At 33.7% G+C, this 14,120-nt stretch overlaps 1 protein-coding gene across 1 annotated transcript; it reads right to left on the bottom strand.

The window, feature by feature from the left end:
- Positions 1 to 2,822: 2,822 nt before the first annotated feature.
- On the bottom strand, positions 2,823 to 11,798 carry LOC129906981 (RNA polymerase-associated protein Rtf1). The gene is made up of 4 exons (XM_055982986.1): positions 11,528 to 11,798; positions 6,119 to 7,091; positions 4,891 to 6,057; positions 2,823 to 3,840 (listed from the first exon to the last, which is right to left on the bottom strand). The coding sequence occupies exons 1-4, from the start codon at positions 11,603 to 11,605 to the stop codon at positions 3,734 to 3,736; spliced, it is 2,325 nt and encodes a 774-aa protein (XP_055838961.1). The 5' UTR covers positions 11,606 to 11,798; the 3' UTR covers positions 2,823 to 3,733.
- Between the last annotated feature and the right edge of the window lie 2,322 nt (positions 11,799 to 14,120).

Genomic DNA, 14,120 nt, shown 5'->3' with positions numbered 1-14,120 from the left:
TGAATATACTGTGAATTCTAATATTCAAAGGGAATTTGTTTAAATTCAGACCTTAGAAAAATGTATGCCCGTGGTCAGGCTGATATAATAACGAAGAAAAAAATAACAAAAATAATAAAAATTATTTAAATATATTCATGCTGTGAGTTTTATATAGTGTCGGTAAACATCGACCAAAATAAGGCGTCTTAGTAAGGGTACGACAGATCTAACTGATGAGCCCACTGTCGTACCTGGGCGAAACGCTTTATAAATTTGGAGTTGAGGTCACTTGAACTTTAAAATTGAATTTTTTCTAACTTATTTACAAAAAAAAAGCTGACTCAAAACTATCGAAACAAAAAATTAATAAAGTTTATTTTTATACTCCCAAGAAAGACGTGCTTTCATCGGTCAATAGAATAGATTTATTTAAATATTTTTTATTATTTTTGTTATTTTTTTCTTCGTTATTATATCAGCCTGACCACGGGCATACATTTTTCTAAGGTCTGAATTTAAACAAATTCCCTTTGAATATTAGAATTCACAGTATATTCATGCTGTGAGTTTTATATAGTGTCGGTAAACATCGACCAAAATAAGGCGTCTTAGTAAGGGTACGACAGATCTAACTGAAGAGCCCACTGTCGTACCTGGGCGAAACGCTTTATAAATTTGGAGTTGAGGTCACTTGAATTTTAAAATTGAATTTTTTCTAACTTATTTACAAAAAAAAAGCTGACTCAAAACTATCGAAACAAAAAATTAATAAAGTTTATTTTTATACTCCCAAGAAAGACGTGCTTTCATCGGTCAATAGAATAGGTTGACTTGTCTTATTTGGGAAAATGAGACGAAAACGACTAAACTGTTAATGTAAAAAGTTTCTGTCGATAATAGTGATTTAATTTTACTGAATTTATAATAAAAAAAAAACCTTTTAATTAACAACTATCTCAAAAACTCCATTACGTTTCGGGTAGTAAAACTTTTTCATGTAAAAGTTTACTTTCTTCAGGCTTCTTTTATTGGATTTTTTGATTATATTTTATTCGAAAATTATTATCTTCACTCATAGAATTCACGAACAAGACATTTCTGACTTTTTCCAACAAGTTAAAGGTCCGAAGAGTATAAAGACTATTACAAAAGTGCTAGATTTTACTCGTTTTTCTACAGTAAAACTGACGGTGTGAATACCTCGTTATCCTTCGGCCTTCGGAAAAGTCTAACTAAAGGGTCGGTCCGTATAAATCACTAAACTCTGAAAAATTAATTTTGAGAATGAGCTTGCATGAATTTTGAGTGAAACAAGACGACGGAAAATCAAGGCCAAAATATGGATATATGAAATATGGAAAATAGTCATTTTTAACTATTTTTTAACTATTTTCATAGTTAGAATAGGGATAACTATTTAGGATTTGGATTTATTTTTGACAGTTGACAATTTTACATCCAGATGTATGTATTTTTTAAACTAGTGAATAATATGGCTGTAAGAGTTCTTGCAGGGGAAGATTTAATTTAAGGGGAGAAATCCCTCTAGACGACTGGGTTTTCAAGATTTTTTTTTTTGGAAAACTGAAAGCATTAATTAAAATTTGGAAAAATACATGATATTATTGACATCATGAAGTGTAAACACAATTTTTTTGAAGAAATAAAAAAACAAAATGGCGGCTCTACAGCCTTTTAAAGTTGATGCCTCGCGTTTGCGCCGTGCAATGCCCAGGTCCAGTTAATTATTTATAATCAAAAGAGAATTTTTTTTCCATTAAAATACAATTATACGCATTGCATGAACCTAAATTTAGCAAAAAAAAGTGTAAAATAAAAATTAGAGACCAAAAAAACCAAAAAACCCAATGTTTTTGTATAAACAAATTGTAAGAAAAAATATTTATTGTGAAAATTGTATTAAACTTTTAGATTCATGCAATGACCAATGAGATAACGAGTAATTTGCCCTCTATTTCAAGTCGATAGCTTTATTAGTTTTTGAGTTACGTTGCCCGGCGCGGAAAAAAACGTGTTTCGAGAAAAATTCGTTTAAAGTTTTTATTTTTGTACTGTGGTAGGCTCGGAACGCATGGGTTTAGGACTATCTGAGTACTTTTGAGGCTTCATTTAAGGCTAAGACCACTAAAATAGTTTTTTCGGTTGATAAATGATTTTTTTAGGCAAAAATAAAAAAAATCCAGAGGGTTTTCCCAACTTAAGATTTAAATACGGAAGAATCGAATACCAACCAAAGAATAGTGCACTTTTCTACGATTTTTCATTTTTTTTTTCGATTTAACACACATACCTTAATTTTTTTCGGTCTACAACTTGATTTTTTTTTGTTTTCTTTGAAACTAAGACACCTGGACTGTCTGATTTTCCCGTTCGACTCGCGAATCATAATAGGGCCCTAAAACTTAATTTGATTGCTATTTCAACCGAAACGGGGTTGAAACCAATTTAAAATGAAACTAATTTTCATACATTTGCATAGCAGCAAAGAAGTGATTTCGAAAAGTTTTCGATTAAATCGATGGAAAAAAGAAACCTGAAGACAATTTCGTTCTATTTTTAATTTCTATTTTATTTCACTCAATTTCGGAACTAGCTGATCATAAAAATACAAAAAAACATATGTTTTTCCGTCTACAAAGCGTAAATTGCAAAATACATTACACCTTAACTCACCATTACATTGTACATACTTGCTTCAATAATAATATTTTGTCCTTATTGATTAATAACAATTGGTATGATTTTTGTTTTAAATTTTACTTTAATACTTTATGTATTTTATTCTTAGAAACTAAATGGAAAACTTAAGACAGTTTGGATATATTTATAACTGAAGATTTTCAAAAACAACTGGAATATATTCCATTTTCGTTCAATACACATAATGAATGAAGTGAAAACATAATATACTTTTTTACAGTAAACAAAAATGTTAAAATCACATACATTTGTGACATATGATCTAAATAAAAATTAAGTCAACAAATGTATAATTTTAATAAATTGTGTTGTTTGATACAAAATACCATTCACAGTTTTAAAAAGAGTATTCTCAAACAAAAATAGAGAGGTACTCGCACGAAACGAAAAAAAAATTGCAAAATTGGAGTTTCAAAATAAATATGCATAATATTCTAATTAGACGTGCAATGAAATGTGAATTTGTTTTTCAATTTATACCTATTTTATAATAATTGGCGTTACTCCAAACAACTTTGCAATGTTTTTTTTTTCGTTACGCATAAATACCCCTAGATAAAAATATCTAATCAATTTTTTTTTTGTTGCAACTATTTTAATTTAAATAAATTACAATAAAATTATTTTATCTCTCAAAGCATAAAATTTTTTAAACAAATTATAACAACAATATTACATACTTATTGTTACGCGTTATTGTTTTTTCCCTACTTCTATAATAGCGTTTTATTATGCTCGCAAATTTGAATAACGTTTTCCGTTTATTGAGAAAACATAAAAAAGTCAATACATACATACATTCATTATGTATGTAGAATTTTCTAACATAATTTATGTAATAGCCCATTGTAACATTATGGTTGTAACAGTTCGTTTGAATTTTTGTTTCACTTTGCCACATGCGGTTGTTGCAGCAGCTTTCTTGTGGCGCTACATTTTTTCTTAACGTTAAATTGAGTTTCTTATTTTTTAAGTTAGATACCGTTTAAAATAAGGTGCAGTTAAATAAGTTACTAAGCCAGTTGGTTGACTAAATAAGACCGCGCTTCTTCTTGTAGTCTTCTAAATTAAGTGAACGTTTTGGCGCTGCTTCACTCACCTTTGGTATAGGCTTCGGTACAACCGTCACTGAATTAACTGGAATTATAAAAGAAAGAATGCATTTATTTTATTCGATAGCATTATTAGTGATTAAATCAGATAAATAACAGTAAAAAATAGTATGGCCTAAATACAAAAAAAAAGAAAAAATTGTTCGCATCACATAAAACTATACTAATTCCTCTCCTCAAACGATACTCGTATACCCGGACTTCAATTCCAATTTCGGAATTACAAAACAAAAAATATAAAATAGTTTATATCATTAGCAGGTAATGGATTTTCCTAACTTTACCTTTTTTTGCGCTATCGTAAGAAAGTATAGACTTTATACAAAAAAAAATTCATGTCCTACTGGCCCAAACTAGATCTCTGAACTGATCTCAGATTAAGTCCCCAATATTAAGGTGTGTTAACTGGACAATGTCTAAATCGTAGATATGCCGTTAGAAGAATCGACATAATCTAGATCGTAAATATGCTGAAAGAAGACTCGGAGTGCTTTCAAAAATTTCTGCAGGAGTTGCATGGGTAAAGAAGTATCGCATCTTCGCAATAGTTTACTTCTACAACGATCCAAGTGATCTAAAAATAAGTCAATTACACAAACAATATCTCACGGTTATTGTTTGAACATGGTTCAGTGTAAGTTCAAGATTTAATTTCACGATTTCCGCGAATTAATGTGGTTAAAATTTTATTTCAAGTATTTACTCGCCTGCTTCAATCCATTTTAAACTTCAACCAGAGCTATACGTCGACTATAAAACCTTTTCCGAAAATAAAGTTTGCTGAACCACGGTTTAAAAATTTTTGTACAACTGGCCCTACCGTATGGGCACGCAGTACGCGGCAGAAACCTGGAGAGCTGCAACTTATAAGACACTATTCAACGCTATAATAGCTCTTGGTCTAACTCCTATCAGTGGTATCTTTTTGTCAAATCAACTATGTATTACATAGTTCAATTTTTTTTCTTGACAAAGAACTATAATTGCACCTCACCGCTCAGTTTTTCAATAAAAAATATAAGAGAACTGAGATGAATAACAAAAAAAATTAAGTATAAAAATGTGTGATACTCACCGGGTAAAGGAACATCTAGATCAATGTCAAAATCATGCAAAGAATAAAGACTGTAGTCGTTAGACTGTGGTTTCTTCGACTCATCGGTTCGCCTCTTGCCTGGCGGAGGTGGTGCTGGGACCATAGGCAAAATTTCCTCTTCTTTTTTATCCGCCGCCGCCTTGAAACCCATTCGAGGTTGTGTTGTGCGTCTGGTAAACGGATCAGAAATTTTTAAACCTTTATTGGCTCGAACTTCTTCCATTATAGCCTTTTCGGCTTCCTCCACGTTACGTTTTCTATTTCTGTCATTTATATATGATATCAAACTTATGCTACTTGATCTTTTCTTATCGAGCTCAGACGCACGGGTTTCTAACTGATCGATTTGTTTACCAAGATCCGCAGCCACCTCGTACTCTCCACGTAATAGAGCAGCATCACGTTCTTTCATCAAACAAGTTTTTTTCATGGCATAATTTGTGGGTCTATTCCGGAAACGACTCTTCTCTTCGACCAACTTATCGACATCTTCTTCTTTAAAGACATAGTTAAACGCATCTTTTACGTCACGGGACTTCTTTTCCATCATTTCTAGAGTTGGCATTTGTACATTTTGCGTTGCACAAATTTCACGCCATTTACTAAACTCACTGTCAGTAAATTCTTGATTGGATATAAATTCTAAGCGAAATACTCTCTCTTGGGTGCCGTGTTTAAGTTTCAGTCCGCGATTTGTTTTCGTCGTTCCTAACTGATAAATCTTTGCAGTTTCTACAACTCCCACAACTTCTGCTACACGATAAACTGGTTTCGCTCCATTGTTTCCAATACTAATACGCACAAAGCAGTTCATCACAGTTTTCTCAAATACTGGCAAGTTGACAAAACGCTCCATTTTATACCGGGACAATCGCATTTTGTTAAGTTCTTCACGTGTAGAGATATAAACTGGTTTCTTTTCAGTCTTCTCTTCATCCTCGGACGAACTTGATGATTTGCTACTGCTCGCTGAGCGCTTTTCTGAAGGTTTTTCCTCTTCCTCAGAATCACTACTACCCGAGTCGTCTGAATAGATATCGGATGCTTTGAGTTTAACGCTACTTTGTTTCCCTGATGAAACACCTTCTAGTTCTTCTTTTTCTTCTTCCCGTTCTTTCTCAGCTTGGCGTTTTGCCTCCTCTTCCTCTATTGATTAGAAACAGAAAAATTTTAAACTGAAAACCGATATAAAACTTAAAGATCTTACCTCTTTTAGCTTTGCCTTCGCGTTTTGCTTTTAAAAGAGCCATGGCGTTACTTCTCTTGTCGTCTGTTTTGTTCATTTCTACATTTTTTTTACGCTCTTTGGACCTCTCTTTGGGGTCAAAATAATCTGTGGAACCTGCCATTCCTTCGTCGTCACTTTTTCTTTCTGGGCTTGACATAACTGCCGCCATTGGTGTCGGACTAGTTTTAGCCGGAACTATTTTTGGCTCTACTACTGGCGCAGGTAACACTGGTTGAGGCGGCGGTGAAGGACTTACAGATTTGGGTTTCTCAACTGGCATTTCCTTAACCTTTTTCTTTTGTTTCTTTTGCTTTTTTTGCTTCTTGTCCTTTTTGATTTTATCAATCACAGCCTTCTCACCTCGACGCGCCAACTTAAGTTTACGCTCAATTTCCCAGCGGGTTCGCATCATATCGCGACGTTCGATACGTTTGAAGATCTCAGTTTCACGTTCCTTTTCAGAGAGGCCATTTAGCCGTGCACGATCATCTTCATCGCCCATAAGATTTTCATCGTACCCGTCGTCAAACTCCGAATCAGAGCTAGATGTTGAGGAAGACGATGAACTTGAAGATGATGATCCATCGCTTTGTTCATCATCACTATCTGATACCTCTCCTTCTTCTTGTTCAGAATGGACCCCCTTTTCGAAGTTTGTTTGTGCTACATCGTCTCCTTTGGCGGCTTCGGCATTATTGCTTGTCTTATCATCATCATCTTCTTCTGCACTATCATTTTTAACTTTCTCATCTTTATCCCAGTCGTCATCATCTGATTCGGAATCAGAACTTTTACTCATTTTCTTTGTTCGCTTCTTTTTTTGTGTAGTGGTTGGATTGTTTTTGCCACCAGCCCAATCTGAATCCGAATCTGAAGAATTTTTTGCTTTACTAACAGTTTTTTCATTTTCTTCTTCTGGCTTTTTGCGTTTTTTGGCAAGGGAAAGAAGTTCCTGAAAAAAATATATAAATAAAATAAATGAATATAGAAAGAAATTCAAAACAATTTTGTTCGTTGAAACTAGATTGGTGAGTTAACCCTTAGCCTTAGAATGTTATTGAGAGAAAAACACGTGTAGATCTCATGAAGAACCAAGAGTGACTTACAACTCATAATTAACCATTCCCGCAGTAGTAACTGTTGGCAAGAATGGAAGGAACCTACAATTTTCTGCCGAATCCGGATGGCAATGCGCTTATATTCATGGCAATGATACTATTGGAGACTTTGTCTGAGTTCTGGAGGCTGAACTCAAAACATATCCATATCCGAAAAACTATATGTGATCTTGAATAACTACGAAGCTGACAACTCCGCTATCTAGGAAGTGCAATGAGGATGAAGAGGCTGTATTGTCCCCTTTCTGTGTTAAACACCTATTTGCATGTTCTTAAAAGAAATTTGAGTTTTTCTCAAAAATTAATACTTGATACAAACAAGGTAAAGTTGAATTGACTTTATTGCTAAGAACGCACTTTCACGTCTCCTTTTCTTGAAAGTTCTTCAGCGTAGTTAAACACCACACAAAATATTTGATGAAAATTTAATTATGTGGTTAACGCAGAAAGGAAAATGGCAAAAGGAGCTGACCAGACCACCCGTTCGATGTAGTTTTTAATTAATAAAAGTTGAATCTTAGTGTTGTGTTTTAAATCAAAAAAGACTGTACCAAGTAATCGCTGTTGCAAGGTTTAGGTCTACAGTATCATGTGTTTTGTTTGGCAAGGGTTATTTTAATCAGCTAAAAATAAACTGGGCAGGAGCATTAATCAAGTCATTTGTACAACGTCGTTGGAAGAAAGTTGCAAGAATGGAAACTCAACGTGTATTATATCCCATATATAAAAAGAGAGACGCCCAGAATCGCACCAACTACAGGGATAAAAAAAAATCTTCTCAACATCAGATATAAAATTTTGTCGCCTAGGTTGTTGTTACCCAGAACTTTTGTCAAAGGTTAAAGGCGAGGAATAAAATTCTTAGGGTGACCATTCCCGTAAGGCGGCTACATTCCCCTGTGTGGATTTGGGCCTCAACAAAAAAACTACCAACCAAAATCCTACATCTACTTATTCTATATAGGATTTTCAAATCGATTGATTGATGTTAGGAATGTACGATGCACTGCGAACTGTAAGATTAATTGTGCCCCCTTTTTAAGCTCATATTATGGTTCCTCCTTTAAATTAATTCCCTTCGAGAAATTGAGTATTTGGGGTATTTTCATTGGGGTATTTCATTTCCTCTTCTGCCTGGCAGCAACCCAGATGTTTGAATCTTTGGTATTTGTCTGGTGTTTCTTCGTGTTCATTGCAGAATCTACATGTTAATGGCAGATGTAGACCAAATCGATACACGCATACATAGGACCCGTGAATTCCACATCTATACACGAAACGCTTTACCACGCTGGAAAGTGCTCGCTACTGTGTCAATTTTTGGAAAAGACTGAATTGAAACATTCGAAAGAACGAGAGGAACGGTGACAGGGTGATGCCTCGTTATATTGCTCTCTCACTATTTTTCTTAAAAATATAGTGCAGAGGAACATGATAGTCGTGTTTCTGTGAGATATCAAAGTTCAGTTTATAAAAATCTTACACAAAGTTCGGCAATAAAAAATTTCTATGAATTATTTCACCTTTTATTTTTCAGTAAGTTTAGAAGTTTTGGAACAAACTGGAGCGCTTTCGTGAAATGCTTTTATTTACTTTGAATAATTTTCAAGAAAACACGGCTAATATCTAGGATTTCCTGATCATATTCATATCATTCAATCGGAACGTGGCTGGTGTTACTTTTTTAAAAAAAATTTTCACTTCAGAATTTTTGATGTAGTAAACTTAGCACAAGCTGTTACCTACAATCAGAGACTCATCATAAGTGCATATGATTAGTGGTTAGTAAACAAAATAATACAACCTCCCACGTGCACAATAAAAACGAAATATTACGAACACAAATACGTAATAAGTACAAAAAATAAAAAAGTATTTATTTAAATCATATATTAACAGTCACGACTTTGGAGAACTGATCCAAAGTAATGTTTTTAAACCGATGTTTGTCAAATTAAAGTCTAAAGCTTAATGGTTCAAGTTAAAAAGTTTGCTCATGCGATTAAGGGGCTCATTTATACCATAGTTTGTTCTATGAAAGTCGATATATGTAAAGTTTAAAATCCAATCATACCAATACAAGCTAAAAGATTAGGAGCGTCAATTTTGTTATTAGTAAGCTGATGAAGAAAGATTAAAACGTCCATGGGCAGGAAAACATCTGAAGAAGAAGATACGTTTAAAGCAGAAACACACTCACGCTTTGCCGTCGATTTTGACAACTACCAAAAGTTCAACCATACGAAATCTGTGTAACAGTGACGCTTTTTCTACGTTCGCTTTTTTGACTAACGTAAGGAAACGTAAGAAAGCGAGCAAAAGTTCAACCAGACTCAACTTTTGCTCGCTTTCTGACATTCATCAGACATAGTTACAATCACCCACATATGTGAATAAAAAAAATTAAATTATTACAATACTAGGTGTGTTTTTTTGTTTCTCTATATAGATTTTGCACAAAAAAAAAAAACACATCAAGACATCAAGAGGTTGTTCCTACTTAGACTGATACATGATTTGAAATGCTCCTGGTTGTAATTCTGCCCAGTTGTTTGCTCTCCTGGTCTCCTCGTCTAGTTTTATTTTGCTTTTAATAACATTTTCTCCTATTCCGCAATACGGTTCGGTTCCCATTAAAGGGGAATTCGCTCCCGTTTTTGCTAAAGATTCCGCCTCCTTGTTTTCCTGGGCACCAACTTGTCCAGGAACCCAGTGGCCAGATGATCAAATACGTAGTCAATCGTTTAAGATTCGATACCTCCCTTTCGACTCGCCTCGAATTCGAAGCGAATATTTACAAAATTCTAGCCAAATGACAGTTGGATTCATTAATTTTTTTGTAATATCTGTGACACCACGTAGAGATGAAGTCTCTCGGAATTCAAATAAAATAGATACATTTGAAATGCACTAAATTGTAATTTTTGTATGCAGAAATTAAGAAACATAAGGACATACATATTTCAGGAAATAAAAAAAAAACAACCGAGAAGTACCTACCTGCGCTAGTTTCCTATGTGACCTTCCGCGCAAATTAAAGAAACTGTTTTTATTTGGTGTCTTAAATTTGCAAAATGTTTATTATTTATTAATTTGCGTTGTTAATAAATGTTTACTAAAATAAACAATTGAAAGTGTATTTAATAAACTTTTTATGAAAAAACACAGCAAATATATCCTTGGTCGGTCGAAATAAAATCCGCCAAGAAAAAGGTGTCGTAAATTCATGGGAATGTAAAACGATAGAAGCAAAAACGAAAACAATAATACAAAACTTCACATTCGCCTCATTAAACGATCGACTTCGTATTCCATAATCAGTCAAGTTCTTTAAGTTTTCCTATACACTCCAATACTAGCTTGGAGATGATTTCGTAGGAATTAAGTGCTTTTAGAGAAGCTTGACTATCAGACTTGGCAATGTTTTTGTTTCGGTGATGTCATTCGAGGTTTGTTTCTGCACATTTTACAATGGCGTTTACCTCAGCTTGAAAGATAGCGTCAACTTAAAGCGGTAGTCATGCCTTTGAATCTTCCTAGAATCTTATGGGATGAAAAACTTGACCAACGAGAAGGTTTTGTCATTATGGTAATTCAAAAATTCCTATTTCTTATACTATTCTATAAAAGGCATAATGTTTCGTAAAAAAAATTTGTTACAATTTTAAAATTGATCCATTAGACTTTAGACTTGCTTTTAAGCTGCTTGATTAACTTTAACCACGCGCATCGAAAAAGGCACGGAAATGAAAAAAAAAATAGTTCATTTAACAAAAATGAACCTGCTCAGATGATAATTTTAAATAAAATGTGTGTTATAAGGAATAAATTAATATTTGTTGAAAGGGCATCAAGAATTACAATAAATAGAAAAAGAGTTGGATCTCCAGAAACAGACAAAATAATATCTGTTTTAATGCTGAAAAGTCTTTACAAGCTGAAATTCTTGAGACCTTCTTTCAAATTTCTTCTTTTTCTTCAAACTCAAAATGAATAAATTATGTGACGCGTTTAAATTAATAAATAAATTTGGTTACAAAAAAAAAACTTGTAAATAAATTGTGTTATGGTGGCAGCCATTTGTACAAGAAACGTCATAAAGTGGTCCTTTCCATGGTATCTGCCCTTGTTGGCAAGATATTATTAAAATAATGCGTTCCTTAAAATTACAGCATAAAATAGAACAAAATTCAATTGTAATTTATTAATTACATTTTTTTTGTAGATGTGAAAATATTTTCTTGGCAGACACTGCCCCAATTATACATACCGATTCCAAATCCGATTCAGAGCCACTGCTACTCGAGTCTGAAGAATCGATTAGTGGCTGATTGCGTCGCTTTCCCATTTCTAAGTCTTTTTTTTTTTAGTTGGTTACTTAATTTAACTAGAATTGATTTTTAATTGCAATTGTAGATTAGTTTTAATGTCTTGAAGAAGTTTTATTTAATTTAACTTAAAATTATACGCAACCGCCTGTTTTCTTATAACTTACACACACCTTAAGAATCAGGAAGAACGAAGAAAAAGCCAGGGAAAATATCGAAATCGAAATGTCAGGTGGGGAATTCTTTTGTTTCGTGTCGCTTCGTTCTTCTTATTCGAAAATGTGTGTTTCATATTTTATTTGTGAAGGTTGGTACTTCAAATTATTAAGGGAACGACTACATCTTACTTAGAATTAAGGTACAACCTGAATGGGCATGTGAATGTTCATACGTGGTAAGCATCGACTACATTAGAAATATTTTTATTTCAGACATTGGCCCGTATGAATAAAAAATAGTAAGTCAGCTATTACATGAAGCCTCAAGAGGCTTGACTCTTTTTTCGAATTTTCTTTTCATAATCATTCTGTGAGGCGCGTACTATTACACGATGCCTCTTGAGTCAAAGACTCAAATTTGACATTTCTCTTTTGATTTAAGTATTGTTGTTGTTGTATTCCACCAAGAAGCAAAAAGAAATGAAAGGGAATGTTGAAAAAAGAAAGAGTGGAAAAAGAAACGTCAAAAAAGAGTCTCATAATTTTGGCCCACGACTCTCCGGTCGGATAATTTTTTGTTTTATCTTCTTTCTCTTTTGCACTCATTAGTTTTGAAAAGAGGCGCGCCTCTTGAGGCTTCATGTAATAGCTGACTAAGTTCTAGAAATAGGAAATTAGTAAGTATAAACTACGTTTGATATGCACAAAATGTGTATACAAAAATTGATAATTTATAATTTTTCAAATTTAAAGTAAAAGCATTTAATATTTTTATGCATACCACCCATTGTCAGGTGTTCAGGGGGGCTAAGCAATTTAGCCCCTTGGGCTTAGTTTTTTAGTCCGGAGATTTCTGTGGATTTAACTTTGTGAACAGTTTTATATCTGTGCTGCCAAACTAAATTCTTCATAAATTAGGTGTGTTTTTTATTACAACCGGTCTTAACTGGACAAAAAAAACGCAGTCGGGGCTAAGCAATTTACATGTTAAATGCAACAACACTATTTAGCCCCTTGGGCCAGTGGCGTACGTTGAGTCGCCGGGGCCCCGGGGTAAGACTAAATTTTGGGGCCCCTTTGATATTTGGGGGCCCCTAAGTTACAAAAAAAAATTACGTATACGCCATACGTTTTTTTTTTGTATGGCTTATTTATTTTTAATATGTAGAGACCCCTAAAATAAAAATTTGTTTAGCTTAGAATTGATAGTTCTTGGGGCCTCTGTTCTGAAGTAATAAATACATATTTTATTTTCCATCATCAGACATAATTTTTTTTTATTTTGGGGCCCCTGAAAAATTATTTTTAGAGCCCCAAAATTAAGTGCTTAGAGGCCCCTAAAATGTAATATAATTTTTTTGGAGCCAAGAATTAATAGGTATTGGGGCCTCTGTTCTGAAGCAATATTCGGAATGCCACCAATAACGTAATGTTTCTATTTTGGGCCCTGATGTATTTATGTTGGGGCCCCTGAATTTATATTTAATTTTCCATTTGATTGTTTTGAACCACTTTTGAGGATCCTCAAATAATATTTTTTTGATTTTTTGGGGCCCCTAATGTATTATTTGTGGTGGCAAAGATTTTTCAAGTAATAGTTTTTGGAGCCCTAAGATAAAATTATAATTTTTCTTTTAAAAAAGCAGTTTATTTTTTTGGGGCTCCTGGGGTAACCTTTTTTTAAAATCAATATACACATATATTGTGTGGCTACCAATGCATTATACATTACACTGAATGACATAATTTGTCTCCCTGGTTACTTCGTAACTCAATTTATTCTGACAGTTTCCTTCTCTACATTGTCTCCAGTGAGGGCCCTGGGGTCGGTCGGGGGCCCCGGGGCACCGCCCCGCTTGCCCCAAGGGAGTGTACGCCCCTGCCTTGGGCTTAGTTGTTTAGCCCGGAGAATTCTCTGGGCTTAACTTTTTCAACAGATTTCGTAAACAGAGTTTGTAAATTGTTTAGAATTTGTTTAAAAACATCAAAACTGATGTTAGAAATGACAATTATTATTTTAAATATTTATTTAATAGTTAGTTAAACTTTTTTTTTTCAAAAAGACACAAGAAAACGCAAAAGCGAAAAATATGACAACTCTATATTTTTTTGTGTCAGCTGATTTCGGAACATTTAATATGCAGTCCTGCTAATTTTTCTCGGTAAGCCCCGAGGCGTTTTTTTATCCAGTTAAGACCGGTGGTAATAAAAAACACACCTAATAGGTGTGTTTTTTATTACCACCGGTCTTAGCTGGACAAAAAAAAAACGCATCGGGGCTTTACCTGAAATCTTGGCAGCACTGTATATTGAATGTTCCGAAAACAGCAGACACAACAAAAATTTAGAGTTGTCATAGTTTTTCTTTCGTCCTTTT

Source organism: Episyrphus balteatus, chromosome 1, assembly GCF_945859705.1.
Source record: "Episyrphus balteatus chromosome 1, idEpiBalt1.1, whole genome shotgun sequence".
NCBI lineage: Eukaryota > Metazoa > Arthropoda > Insecta > Diptera > Syrphidae > Episyrphus > Episyrphus balteatus.
Note: the sequence above shows the minus strand (reverse complement) of the source record. Positions and strands in the feature narration are given on the sequence as shown.

Excerpts from the sequence above, each read along its gene's own strand:
- LOC129906981 (XM_055982986.1), bottom strand. The coding sequence starts at position 11,605 with ATGGGAAAGCGACGCAATCAGCCACTAATCGATTCTTCAGACTCGAGT. Across the intron at positions 7,092-11,527 it reads CTGAATCGGATTTGGAATCG|GAACTTCTTTCCCTTGCCAA; the intron begins GTATGTATAATT and ends TATTTTTTTCAG. Across the intron at positions 6,058-6,118 it reads CGAAGGCAAAGCTAAAAGAG|AGGAAGAGGAGGCAAAACGC; the intron begins GTAAGATCTTTA and ends TCTAATCAATAG.